Source organism: Xenopus laevis, chromosome 5S (genome assembly GCF_017654675.1).
Source record: "Xenopus laevis strain J_2021 chromosome 5S, Xenopus_laevis_v10.1, whole genome shotgun sequence".
Taxonomy (NCBI): domain Eukaryota; kingdom Metazoa; phylum Chordata; class Amphibia; order Anura; family Pipidae; genus Xenopus; species Xenopus laevis.
The window spans coordinates 92,418,152-92,432,672 of NC_054380.1; the positions used below are offsets into that span (position 1 = coordinate 92,418,152).

General features: G+C 39.2%; 1 protein-coding gene across 1 annotated transcript; it reads right to left on the reverse strand.

The window, feature by feature from the left end:
- Positions 1-1,401: 1,401 nt before the first annotated feature.
- Positions 1,402-11,564, reverse strand: MGC116434 (uncharacterized protein). Its single transcript, NM_001096141.1, is given in 7 exon segments — positions 1,402-1,790; positions 5,893-5,982; positions 6,112-6,225; positions 7,005-7,168; positions 8,878-8,962; positions 10,463-10,573; positions 11,309-11,564. Coding segments are annotated over 7 exon segments (1,008 nt in total). The 5' UTR covers positions 11,510-11,564; the 3' UTR covers positions 1,402-1,547.
- Positions 11,565-14,521: the final 2,957 nt, after the last annotated feature.

Consider the following 14,521-nt stretch of genomic DNA (forward strand, 5'->3'; position numbering starts at 1 on the left):
ACCCTGATGAAACACATAGGGCAAATGATTATGTAATCTTTCTTTTCTGAAAATATTTTTTTTTCTCTTACCAGAGATTTGACTTTGTAAATTTTGACCATGCTGTACTTCAACTGAGAGGATTTGGGTAGAAGATATCAAGCTGAATTTCTTCCTGTGTGTGTGCATGTCCAATCAGAATGTGGAGTCACTGTGTTTTGGTGATCATCTCTCTAACATTAGGCTAGAATGAAAGGAGAAGTAAGACAGGCTAGCAGAAGAGTGATAGTTACCAAAAGTTTGGGGAGTTAAAAAAAATCTGCTGTTGTGTGCAAAATCTTCTAAGTACACCACTGGTTACACTGGGGGTCTCCAACATTTACCTGTGAGCAACATTCAGATGTAAAAAGATTTGGAGAGCAACACAAGCATGAAAAATATTCCTGGGTGGTGCAAAATAAGTGCTGTGATTGGCCATTTGGTAGCCCCTATGTGCACAGGCAGCCTACAGGAGACTGGTGGTAAACATGTTTTTTATGCAACTAAAACTTGCCTTCAAGACAGTAATTCAAAAAAAAGAAGCTGCTTTGAAGTCACTGGGAGCAACATCCAAGGTTCTCTGAGTCTCTGAAACCAGGAGATCATTGAGACACAGTTTCAGTGGTCAGACTGAATCCCAACTTCTGAGTAGCCATATGCAATGTCTGGGCAGTAGTGATGGGCGAATTTGTGCCATTTTGCTTCGCCGAAAAATTTGCGAAACGGTGAAAAATTTGTGAAACAGCGCTGGCGCCTGTTTTAGACGCCGGCGTCCGTTTTTTTTCTGACGCCGGCGAAATTTTTTTTGACGCCGGCAAATTTTCGCGGGTGTTTCGCGAATTTATTCACCGGCGGCGAATCGCGCAAATTCACCGCAAATTCGTGCCTGGCGAATAAATTCGCCCATCACTACTGCCCAGTGCTACTTACCTGGTGTACTGCATGATATGATATATGCAAAGTGTAAAAATGTCACTGGTACAACTAAAGGCTAATAATGATAATTATGTTTTCAATGTCTTAAAATTTCGGAGTGTTTTTTACTATACAAAATGCTTGGCACCAGGGGTTTTCCAGATAAGGGGTCTTTCCATAATTTGCATCTCTGTACCTTAAGTCATTAAATAAACCCAATATCATCGTTTTGCTTCCAATAAGGATTAATTATATCTTAGTTGGAATCAAGAACAAGGTACTGATTTATTATTACAGAGAAAAAGGAAATCATTTAAAAAAAACTTGTTTCATTAAACAGAGTCTATTAGAGATGGCCTTCCTGTAATTCAGAACCTTCTGGATAATGGGTTTCAGGATAACAGATCCTATACCTGTTATGTTATTAAAGCTTATCCTAAATTCTTTGAAATGAACAGGCATGCCACATGGATCAATGAACAAGCTTTATAGATCAGATGAAAAACTTGTTAAAATATTTGGATTAATTGTAATTGTAAGAATTGGCATAATCAATGGCATGTTTCGAATTCCAGATCACCTATACAGTATTGTAGTACAGATGTTGTGTAATGTTAAAAGAAATTCTTTTTGCCAGGACACAGAGGCCTGACAAGTGCATTAGGGTCTGCATGTTTTTTCCCCAGTGATCTCTTGGTGGGAGTCTTAGGGTGGTGCAGATGAAGAAGCTTTTCAGCCGAGTTGGATTCTGATGAGTGAGGACCAAGGCTGGAATGGCGTAGATTATGATGAAAATGCCCATGAACTACTGAAGGTTGGGCAGGCACCCCACTGCTTGGCACTCCAGTCTGATCAACCTGGGGAGGGAACAAACACATGCGCATTATAGTTATTGATTGCCTGAATAAATTACAAACAAGTGTTTACAACCATTTTATACAAGAAATGTTTACACACGACAGAAATGAATGTAAAAGACTTTCATGTTAGAAGATGACAGCTTTCATGACATTTCATAGGCACACAAATTATTATTACCATTGTTATACATTGTTGAACCTATTCCAGCTATTTAGCATATGCCATTTTTTTGTCAGATAATGTTCATTCAGCTCAGTCTCTGACACACAAATTGCAAATTGAACTCCACAGCAAGTACAGTCCCACACATTACACAAAGGTACAAAGTTTTCTGTAAACAGCCGGTGTTTATATAACACAAATAAGGGACAGCTTCAATAGAAAACTGACCTAATATGGCCTTAGATTGCATAGCCTATATACCCATGTGACATTTCTGCAGTACTTTGTCTATAGAATCAATATGTAAACCCCATACATTTTAGAACCAAGAACCTTATCAATAACATGATAATTGGTGTACTTTTAAGGTACCTACCTAGGCATATTAAATATTATTGTATTCGGATAATGTTATGTGTACAGGTATGGGGTCCGTTATCCAGAAACCCGATATCCAGAAAGCTCCAAATTAGGGAAAGGCTGTCTCCCATAGACTCCATTATAATCAAATAATCCAAATTTTTAAAAAAATTTCCTTTTTTCTCTGTAACAATAAAACAGCCTATTGGGTTCATTTAGGGGCAGATTCATTAAGGGTCGAATTTCGAAGTTAAAAATACTTCGAAATTCGACCCTCGAATTGAAATCCTTCGACTTCGAATATCGAAGTCGAAGGATTTAGCGCTAATCCTGCGATCGATCGATCGAAGGATTTTAATCCAACGATCGAAGGAAAATCCTTCGATCAAAAAATCACAGGCAAGCCTATGGGGACCTTCCCCATAGGCTAACATTGACTTCGGTAGGTTTTACCTGCCGAAGTAAAGGGTCGAAGTTTTTTTAAAAGGGGAAGTACTTCGACTATCGAATGGTCGAATAGTCGAACGATTTTTCGTTCGATTCGTTCGATTTCGTTCGAATTCGAAATTCGAATTTTTTTCATTCGAATCCTTCACTCGAGCTTCATGAATCGGCCCCTTAATGTGTACATGATTCTCGAATAGACTTAGGGGCAGATTTATCAAGGGTCAAGTGAAAATTAGAATTTTTAAATTCGAATTTCGAGGTAATTTTAGTGTACTTCGACTAGGGAATAGTCCAAATTCGAATGGAATTTTTAAAAAATTTACTGTCTCTTTAAAATTCGACGTCGACTATTCACCATCAAAACCTGCCAAATTGCTGTTTTAGCCTATGGGGGACCTCCTAGAACCTATTCGGAGTCATTTGGTGCATTTTTTGCAAATACTTTGATTTGAATTGGATCAAATACGATCCAAATTCGAATTGAACGAGCGAATACAGCCTATTCACCCGAAGTTAAATTTTCACTTCGAAATTCGACCCTTGATAAATCTGCCCCTTAAGCTGGCCATAGACACAAAGATCCGATCATACGAATCGAGGATTGTACGATTTTTGGACCGTGTGTGGAGAGTCCCGACATTTTTCATCCGACGGAGATCGGTCGTTTGGTCGATCGGACAGGTTACAAGATTTCTGTCGGCTGCCGATAATATCTCTGCATGTATTGCTGATCGTACGATTTTTAGTGGGAGTCTGTCACTAGCTTTGGTCGGACATAAACTTTCGTACGATTGCTGTCAGGGGCAGAACATCGGCTGATCTGTTCTTTTCTACTTTATTTGATCTGAATGGTTAGTGGCGGGTCGGGAGATGGGGAAGTCTAATCGTTTGATGATTCAAACGATCAGATCTTTGCATCTATGGCCAGCTTAAAGGTATGAAGATCCAAATTATGGAAAGATCCATTATCCGGAATAGCCCAGGTCCAGAGCGTTCTCGATAATAGGTACCATACAGGGCCGGAACTAGGGGTAGGCAGAAGAGGCACGTGCCTAGGGCGCAAAGGCACAGGGGCGCCAGGCACGTACCTCTTCTGACACCTTCCCTAAGTTCGGACTGCTATGTTCAGAAGCTGAGCTAGTTTGCGGTCTTCTGCGCATGTGCACGTCCTAGGCGTATGTGTACTCGCCATCTTCTGCACATGCGTACTCGTGCTGCCTCGCCGATTGCGCACTTCTGCGCATGCGCAAGCGGCAGGGGGCGACGTTGTTGGCTGGGTTGCCTAGGGTGTGCGGCCAACTAGGCCTGGCACTGGTCTCATACCTTTATTTGTGTATAATTTTGTATGCCTCTTAATATGGTGATACAAATCCTGTACCTTAAGAAAAAATGTTGATGCATTAGAGGTCCATCAGCTAGGGGAGCGAGTAATCCAAAAACCAAAAGGGTAAACAGTTAAATAAAAGTAGAAATGAAAAGCATCCCTGAATAGTCTTCACCGTTTATGCTTTGTATTCTTAGTCACAGCCTATGACTAAGTGTCCCTAGTGACATAAAATGCGTTAGGCATGAGTTGTTTATACAAATAAAATTTCGAATTTTTACCTACTATTAGTCTGATCCATGCGTGACCCATTTGAGTGCCTTGCTCCAACATTTTGTTTTTCTACATACGGATTGTCCGCTTCCCTGAACTGAGGGCCTGGGGGTAGGAGCACCTGGGCCACACATTCTATTTGGTGAGTTATTTTACTGGCAAAGTTTTTATGCTTATATTATGTATTATTAGTCACAGCCTATGAAGCATAAAACACAAAAGGTGCATCAGTATCAGGGATGTTTTTCTAATAAAATATGTTTTACTTTTATTTGACTGGCCTGTGTATGGAGTCCATGAGGATCTAACCCTTTGGTTTTGAAGGTTTAAGAGCCACGTGTTTTGGGTGCCCTATGCACCTTAGGGAATAGGGTATATTTTCCACAGAGATTTTTCCAGTTGGCGCAAAGTCATCAACCAAAAGCAAGCCATATTCCTAGACTAAATCTGTATTCAGTAATTAGTAGGGATGCACCAAATCCAATTTTTTAGGATTTGGCTGAATCATGAACTAAATCTGCACCCAGAGCCGGGCGAACCCGGCCAGGTGCCCTAGGCAACCTGGCCGGCCACGGCACCGGCTTAGTGTGTGCTCAATTGTGTATGCGCGAAACTACGCGCATGCGCGGAAGCGCATTTAAATGGAAATTACCAGCGGCAGTCAGGGAGACACAGGACCGGACATGGGGTAGGAGACAGAGCAGGTACATGCCTGGCACCCCCTCAGCTTTGCGCCCTAGGCACGTGCCTACTCTGTCTACCCCTAGTTCCGGCCCTGTCTGCACCCTTATTTACATATGTAAATTAGGTGCTGGAGGGGTTAAAGAGAATTTTTTCACTTTGTTGTCTGTGTGCTGAAAAGTCATATTCGGCCAGACTCTTGGATTCGGCTTAATCCAAATTGCTTTGAAAAAGTCCAAATCCTGGATTTGGTGCCTCCCTAGATGCTAAGGTAATGACAGGCAGGAAAGATGTTAAAGAAATTAACTAGGGTACAATTTTGTATTGTACCTACATTTCCCAGATCCACAGAATGCAGAATTACTTACAGTTCTGCTGTACTTCACAAACAGAGCTAGAGGGCCCCAAATCAGCATAAATACATACATATATGGCACAGCCCATCTACTTCATTCAGAGCTACAAATCCATTAAAGGAGTGATGTTCAGGTGAAAAAAGGTGGGACTTGCAAATTCACACAAATCAGTATATATTACATTACATCGCATTCATACACATTATTACCTAAGCGCCCCAAATCAGCATCTGTTGCCTCAAAATATTGTCCCATCCACATTCCCAAACTCTTGAACTACAACACTCACAACTCTCTTAGCAGAAAGAACTTTTTATAATAACAAATAATAGGGGGGATACATTTCAGATTGTGATTTTGTGGGTCCCCAAGCACACTCTCACACATGCACTCACACACAAAAAAGACTTATGGTAGCCCATTCTCAAACACTGAGACAGGCCCATATTCTAGCACATTCTCTTTCTCACAATAACAGTTCCCCTTTAATACTACCTGTGGGTCGTAGACAGTACACTGCACATCAATCTCTTCATCCTGTGCCCCTGGGAGTTTGGTTACACTGGCAGCACATGAGCCATAATACTGGAAATACATAACAAATGTGTGTATGACATTGTGATTCATAAAAACTGTTAACATTAATAATTACATGAGTAATAGGGATTTCAATGCTGGTGTCCAATCTAATGGGGAAAAAGAAAATCTACTTACCGCACCTTGTCCCGTCAGGGCCACACAGCTGTCCAAAGCAGCATTAGCCTCTTCCTTTGAGCAGTTACTTGCTGCAATAACAAACTCAACTTGTGCTTTAATGTTGGCAGGTCCCTAAACACAAAAATAAACACATATAATTCATTTATTTTAAGTAGCACTGCAGTGAAAAAGGTCCAACAAACAGTACCAAATGAGGGGGTTGATTGATAGAAGATATTTAAACCATATTTATTATGTGGTATGATTGGGACCTGGGATTTTCTGGATAAGGGATCTTTCCAGAAATTGGATCTCTATCTTTTGCTACTAATATAGACTCATGCAGCTTAGTTACCATCAAGTACAAGGTACTGTTTTATTATTACAGAGAAAAATCTAATCATTTTTTAAAAATGAGAATTATTTGTTAATAATGGATTCTCTGTAGTTCGGAGCTTGCCTGATAATGGGTTTTTAGATAAGTTATCCTATGCCTGTACCCCATTAGATCCTGGTGTGGCCATTGACTACTGTAATACTTGTGCAAAAGCTAGGGGCTGCAGCTGAAACCCCACATAGGGGGGTATAGCCAATCACTGTCCTTGTTTGGCACGCACAGGAACTCTATGCGCTCCTACTCTTTTACATTTGAATGTAGCTCATGGGTTGGGGACCTCTGCCCTATTGAGTCTCTGGTGCCTATCTGTCTACAGAATAGCTGCTGCCATGGGAGCATATTATAGGATGCTTTTAAAGTAATTTGACTGTAATAAAATGTACTATATAGCCCCTACCATTTATTTGATATCTATCTCATAAGGTAAGGTCATCATCAGAACTCATAAACATTATAAACCAGCAAAACTAATACAGATGTGCCATTGGATACAAACTGTGTGTCAAACCTTTACCTGAATCTGAGCACGGCCAATTTCATGGAGCTTGAAGTGCACAGTGTTATTCCCATTGTTGAAATTAAGAAGTGCTGCATCAACTGCATGAACCACTTGTGTATCATTCAAAGGCGCCAGTAAAGAACAAGTGGGACAAGCCAGAAACACGTTTTCAGCTGAATCTAAACATTCAAAAAAAGTGTATGTCATCTTAATTGGGACAATATTAAACATTAGACATATCATTGATGCCATAATGAAATGCTGGCAGATATGTATGTTCTTTAATCACCAATCTCTGAGCACCAAGTATATAGAAAGTAGAATCATTTACTAGCAAAGATGATTAATTGTTCCAGCGCATTTACATATAGCAACCCATCATATCTTCTAACTTACAATCCAAATTGCTGATTTTATTGCAACACAATAGAAATGAAAAATTCTCAAACAGACATTTAATCTTTTTAATAAGGAATAACTATTAAAAACCCATTTAAAAAAAAAAAAACATTTTAAAAAGCAATGCAGAAAGTCAGGAAAAGTAGTTTATCAGGCTCATCCCTTGCTGAAATGGATTGCTGGCAACGTAAATACAGGGAGTTACATATATTGTCTAAGTGCTTATGAGTTTGTCACTACACAACAGTTTACAAAACATTTTACAAAAATTCCACTGGCTTCTTCCAGGCATCTTTAAATGGCCACTAGATGGTGCTGTTCCCTTTGTAGTAGATTGTTCATGAGCACACACTGGCCTCTATAAGAGTAAATCTGCCCGGTGCAGAGGCCCCTATGGAGACAGCACTCCTACAGTAGCATACAAGGAAAGCAGATACTGGCACTCAAAATGCTATTCAAACAGGGAACAAGCCAGTAACTCAATGATGATGAAGGGGGACCACACCCTAAACATTGTTGATGTTTAATAAACACAAGGAGCTTGTCCCCTATTTGAATTGCCTTTTGAGTACCTGTAACTGCTTTCCTTGCTGTTCCCTTTGTAGACATAGAAATGCAGCAGGTCTGGAGTGTATTGGGCAGGTAGGAGGAGGAGGAAACCGTGGCAGGGCTATGGGGATGTCAATAGACACACACCTGATAAAGAATGTACACACTAGGAGAAAGTGAGGTTATATCTGTCAGAAGATGATACAGGCTGTTTATTAGTTAAGTCTAATTGCAGAATGCAATGGATTCTATGCTGCCATATAATGTGAATGAATATCATCATCCCTATATTGTGAATTTTATTTTGTGTGTGTATATATATATATATATATATATATATATATATATATAAATATATATATAAATACATATATTGTGAGTCAATCCCTAAGATCAGTTAACTGATGGCAGTCAAGGGCATGTGGAGTAAATCATCAGAAAAGTAAGTGGGGAGCTACTCAGTACATCTTTGGAGATCTTTACTGCTAAAGGATTGTGGAGACCTTGGGTTTGTATAAAGTCCTATATTTGTGCACCTTTTCCTCCTAATTTTTGATGAGCTTTTGTTCTCCTTTACTAAAGTGCAGCCAGTGCAGGACTGGTGTGTGCGGGGCCCACAGGTGCTGTCACCTCAAGTCCCCCTGGCCCCACATCCCAGTTTTAAAATTTGGAGCCCACTTACACTCGTTCTCCTCCCCTGTTCACTGTGTATCTCACTTACCTCTACTTGCAATAGGGGTGGGGGGGAGCGCACTATGTTTTAGATCAGAGGACCTGGGTCAGCAGGGCCCGCCAGGTTTTTCCCCGGTGTCCCGCCAGCCCAGTCAGACCTTGAATGCAGCTAGAAGCTTCATGTAAATTGACTTATTCAGCTAAGCTTTTCCTTTCCTGTGGTAGTGCATGCTCTAGTTAATAGAATATTGCACCACAGAATATTTACCTGGTTTAGATTTGCAACTTACTCCAAGGACAGTAAAATTGCCGCCTTGCTTCTGGAGTTTAACTTTACAATCACCTTCCACAGCCTGTAAGGAAATAATGTATAAAGCAGGTCCAGTTTTATTCACATCAAAACTCTTTTATTTTTCATAATTTCCTAATTCTGAACTTGAATCCAAAAGGGGTTGGAATTGTGGCTTTCATTTGTCACACTGTTTTACATCCCAGTATCACCTTAAACTGCCTGTGCATGTATACACGCCCTAACCCTGCATGCTGCTACTCACTGAGTTTCATTTCAATTAAAAGTGATTTCATTCTTTATACATATGTTTTTTATACCTTATATTGTTTAAATGTTTAATACACGTCAGTTCAAGTGATTTATAGTCATTTATCAATATGGAAAACCTACAGTTTTTTGTCTATTTCTATTGTAAACATGTACAGTGATTAGCATGGCATTCAGTGTTTTATAAATGTCAAAAAAAGTTTTCCGGTAGAGCTGAAAGAGCATTAAGGTGGCCATACATGTGCAGATGCGCCCGTTTGGAGAGGTCCACAATTGAGTGGATCTTGCTCCAATATGCCCACCTTGAGTGGGCGATATCAGGGATTGTGGACCCAAGATCAGATCCCAACGAGGGGAATGCAGGAGGACTGTGTGTGGACCACATCAACAAACCAATGTGGTCCTCAATTCAATTGGATTTTTTAACCTGCCTGATTGACATGTGGCCACTTTTCAGCCAGATATCATTTAGGGAAGCCTTTCAGAGGACCCCCATATACTGGCCAATAAGCTGCTTACTTGGTCTGTCGGCAGCTTTTATCAGTCTGTGTATAGTCACCTTAAAGGTGAACTATACCCCCCTTCAGCACTTTGGGAATCTTCAGTATGTAAGTGCCATATCGGCATATGCACAGTTGTAGCAATCAATATTCCGGTCCCGAGCAACTGCGCATGCGCCAAAAGCCACAGAAATTGCAAAATGGACCCGAAGATTAACGAAGCACCGCAAGATGGCCCTCGTGAGCTCCGCTGATTCTGTAGTGAGGGGTAATTACCAGCTATGAGGCATTTACTTGTGTGAACACCTGTGCTGGGGGGAGCAGGGACTATGGAGGGTAGGGGATAGGGTTTTTTTATTAGCAAGGGGGTTTTGTGGCTCCCAGAAAACGATAGGGTAATTTACTATGTAGATGGCAGCATGCAAAGTGCAAAAAATGGGTGAATCCAACATTTGCACTTTTCACCCTGCTTTCCACTTAATTTCCACAGGTCTCTGTGCTCCAGGGGGAAGGATACATTTAGGAGTCCTCTGTCAGATACACAATGGAGCAGCGCCAGACAATGGCTGCAAAAGGGCCCTGCACTTACCTTCTGCCCTATGCCAGGCTGTAAGGACAGGGCTGGCCTGGTCCCACTGACACTGCAGAGCACAGACAGACCCCAGACAGAAGAACTCCCAAAATGAACACTAATGGGAACTTACAGATCTAATACTGCTAAAGTTTTAAGAAATATATATAAATAATGCACTAAATATATCCCCCTTCAAGGTCCCATTCAAAGCATAGCATACCTGTTCTTCTCTGGGTCTCACTGGACAGTTCTCAACCGGTGTGGGACTAACCCAAGGACATTTTGACTCCAGAAGGTCGAGTTCCACGTAGAATATTTCTCCATTTGCTGTCTAAAATACAAACACAAAAACCCTTTAGCCTCCAACAGATTCATCTTTTTTTTTGCATAATTCTAAACAACTTTCCAATGTATGTTTATAATAGATTTACAGTTGTAAATGTATTTTGTTTATTTCAGACTTTTAAAACAGTGTAACGATATTTAGGTCTCCTCTGCCGGATTGCAGTTTCAGGAGTCAGAGCTGGATGTGTGATGAAATGTAATCAGACATAAATATACTGCTTTTTATAGGAATTATAAAAATATATATAATTTTATATGACATTAAATAGTTCGAATTTTATTTATGTTGGAACTACATAGAATGTATTTAAAAATCCAAATAAAAAAAGTAGCTAGCTAAAAAAATCCAAAAAAAGTCTACAAGTTCGAAATGATTTAAAGCTGTCCAATAGTATCAGTGCAGCTCCCATTGTCTTCACTATGACTTTTACCTGGTAAAGTTTTGTATTAGAGGTTTTCGTGGTTTTTACAGTTACTAAATCTCTACATTTTTAGACCTTTTTTTTTTAAAAAAATGAGAAAACCACAAATGTTTAGAGATTTGTGGAAAATCAGAAAATTCAGTTGTTACGAAATGACCTCAATATAGTATAACACGTTTCCCATATACATTGATTAATTCAGTCTAAACCTTTCTGCTTAATATTATCATTGAATACTCAGGGATGCCTAATCTGCTAGGAGCTGTTCAATAGAGGCCACTGGTCTTGGTTATACTAACCTCAGGTTGTACATGAACTTCCTCCACCTGGTTGACAACAAACTTATATCCATGGTGGTGATTAGTATTGATGTAGTGAAGAGCTTCTAAGGCTGCATCATTGGCCTCTGGGCTATCACAGTCGACAATCCTCCCTGTTGGTTTTTTAGGTATAGCAAATGCTGAGCAAATGAGTGACAAGGAGAGCAGAAGCAGCTTCATGGTGCCACTATTTTCCTGAAGCTTAATAAGAACTTTACCTAGAGATGATGAATGTGACATTGATGGCACTGTCCTTATATATTTATATGAAGAATGAGACCGGGCGTGCCAGGAATAATATTTGTTCTGGCTCAATGTATCTGTACACATATAAAATAAACATTTAGCAATTCTGCAATTCTGAGTGTCTAGTTAATTTTTCCCCAATGAGACTTGGTCTCGTTGGGGAGTCCCATACAGATCAAGGCTTTATATAAACTGGCCTAGATCTACACAGCTCATTTAAAACTGAAATGATGCCCATACATAGCATCAAGGCTAATTTGGGGGTTAATATAAATTATAGCTTCATAAGTATCACAAAGAGCGACATTCACAATTCAAATTGAATGAGACTTTCTTCTACAAATTACAGTCTATGGTCAGCCAATGAATGGACAACTATTAACTTAAAGGAACAGTTCAGTGTAAAAATAAAAACTGGGTAAATAGATAGGCTGTGCAAAATAAAAAAAATTCTAATATGTATAAAGGCTGGAGTGACTGGATGTCTAACAGAACAGAACACTACTTCCTGCTTTTCAGCTCTCTAATTCTAAGTTAGTCAGAGACTTGAAGGGGGGCCACATGGGACATAACTGTTCAGTGAGTTTGCAATTGATCCTCAGCATTCAGCTCAGATTCAAAAGCAACAGTTATGACCCATGTGCCCCCCCTCAAGTCACTGATTGGCTACTGCCTGGTCACCAGGCAGTGGAAAGCAAGAGAGCTGCAAAGCAGGAAGTAGTGTTCTGGCTATTATATTACACATCCAGTCACTCCAGCCTTTATACATTACATTTTTGGCTAACTTACTATAGTGAAAACATTTTTATTTTGCATAGCTTGTCTATTTACGTAGTTTTTATTTTTATACTGAACAATTCCTTTAAAGAGGAACTCCACCCAAAAATGTTTTTGCCTAATGAAAAAAAAAACAGTATTCAAAGCAACTTTCCAATTCACATATATAAAACATTGCCATTTTTTACATTATTTAATCATTTGTAAATATATTTATCATGTAAAAAAAAAAGATGAAGTTTTTGCCTTTACATTTTCTTTGGACTACAGGTTCTGACTCTTAAACCTATTTAGTAGAACCAAGCTGATTAGCAGACCTGAAAAATCCAATGCATTGTGGGAACCTGAGTTTTGGCTGGAGAAGAGCTGGCTTTTGATTCGTTGTTTTAAGAGTCAGAATGTGCAGTGCAGAAAGGGACAACCCAATACCATTACAAATTCAAATACAGTATATTGAAAAGTTGCTCACAAATATATTATTCTCTCTTTGGTTAAATTTTTTTTGGGGGGGGGGTTTGTGTTTCATTTAGCACTGCAAGCTATGATCGCAGAACTAGATATCTGAATACGCTCTTATGACTGAGTTTCATTAGCTGGATTACAAGGATGTCTATCTTTTTATTGGACAACTTTAAAGTCATTGTGCTATTCTATCTGTCATCTTTTAATTTATAATAGATTTGTAAGGGTTATGCCACTTCAACTGCATCCTAATGCAATGGCTCCTGGTGCAGTTACAGAAGGCTAATGCCAGTGGAGGTGCTGATTCTCAGCTGGTGTTTTATTTAAGGCCTTAGTCTTAAATAAACTGTGTACATGCTTTATAGAAATAAAATGTACACTGACTGGTTAATATTTCATTGTACAATATTTGCCAATTGCCTTCAAGTCAGGACAAAGAGTAGCACAGAAAGATAAACATATGTCTGACAAACTGAAAATGCTTTAATTTTTTCTTACCCCCTGTTACCCTCTGTCCATAACAAGCAATCAAACTGGTCAAATCTGTATTTCAAGGATTTCTTCTCTATTTTTAAACTCCCCAAGCAGTCAAAGAAATTGTTACATTATCAAATGTCCCCACAAACAGTATGCTATGTGTATTTTTTAGTGCTTGCTGTGAAGGTGACATTTAACCTTAGCAAAAGAATAACCTATATCTTTAATGTTGCAACAGTCGGATAACTGATTAACCCAGGTCATCAAAGGACAACCCGACTGTGTCCAGCAGGAACAGGGAGAATTTGTGCAAAAAGTGAAAAATAAATGAAAATATGTTTTAAAGCAAACTGATTGCCACAGGCTGATTGGTAGGGTTTGGTGTTTGGAAATTTGGAGCCAATGTGGGGAAAAAAGAATTTGCCATGAAATGTGAAGGTTAAATTTTCAATATTTTTCCTTCCTTAAAAAAAAGAAAAAAAGACACCGTTGTATTACACACCTCTAAAAACAGAAGGAATGCAATTTTTTTGTTTTGTAGAATATATACAATATAGTTCTATGTATCTCTTTGATCTTTGCTATGATGTGTAGAGTAGAAATATAAAATTAGCACTAAATAGGTTAAAAGTTATTTTTTGTACTGTTTTAATGAAAATTGCTCACTGAATCTTACTACCACCACTCATTAACTTTGGCTGGACATTTATTTCCTGGCTGTTCAGGAGAGCCAGCTACACTATATTGTGGGCAGTTGTTATGGATTTGATGTCTCCCTATTTTCAGCTGTCTTTCCCACGACTGCCATTACTGATTTATTTTGTTCTGAACCCATTTGTTTCATGTATGTTTTTTGCATATAGGTTCCCCAATGACTGATATTTGACAATGTAAAGGGGCTTCCTGCATTGGGATGCATTGGACTGTGTGAGTATCTGGATGCAACTAAAGACTTCCAAAATCACTGTACAATTTCCCATTAAATGCAAACTCAGTTTACAGTTCTGCAGGATTTCACCATGCTATAGGATACAGGAACATAAATATAAGCTTGTTTCAAGATGGTATAGGCATTACTTGTTGGATATGAGAGACTGGAGAAGGAAATGTATTCTGGAGCTGTCCCGCTTTAACAAATTATTGGTCTGCAGTTAAAGATGTAATCTGATGTAACAGATATTGTTATCCCTAATGACCCACTCATTATACTCCTACACAAAATGACTAACT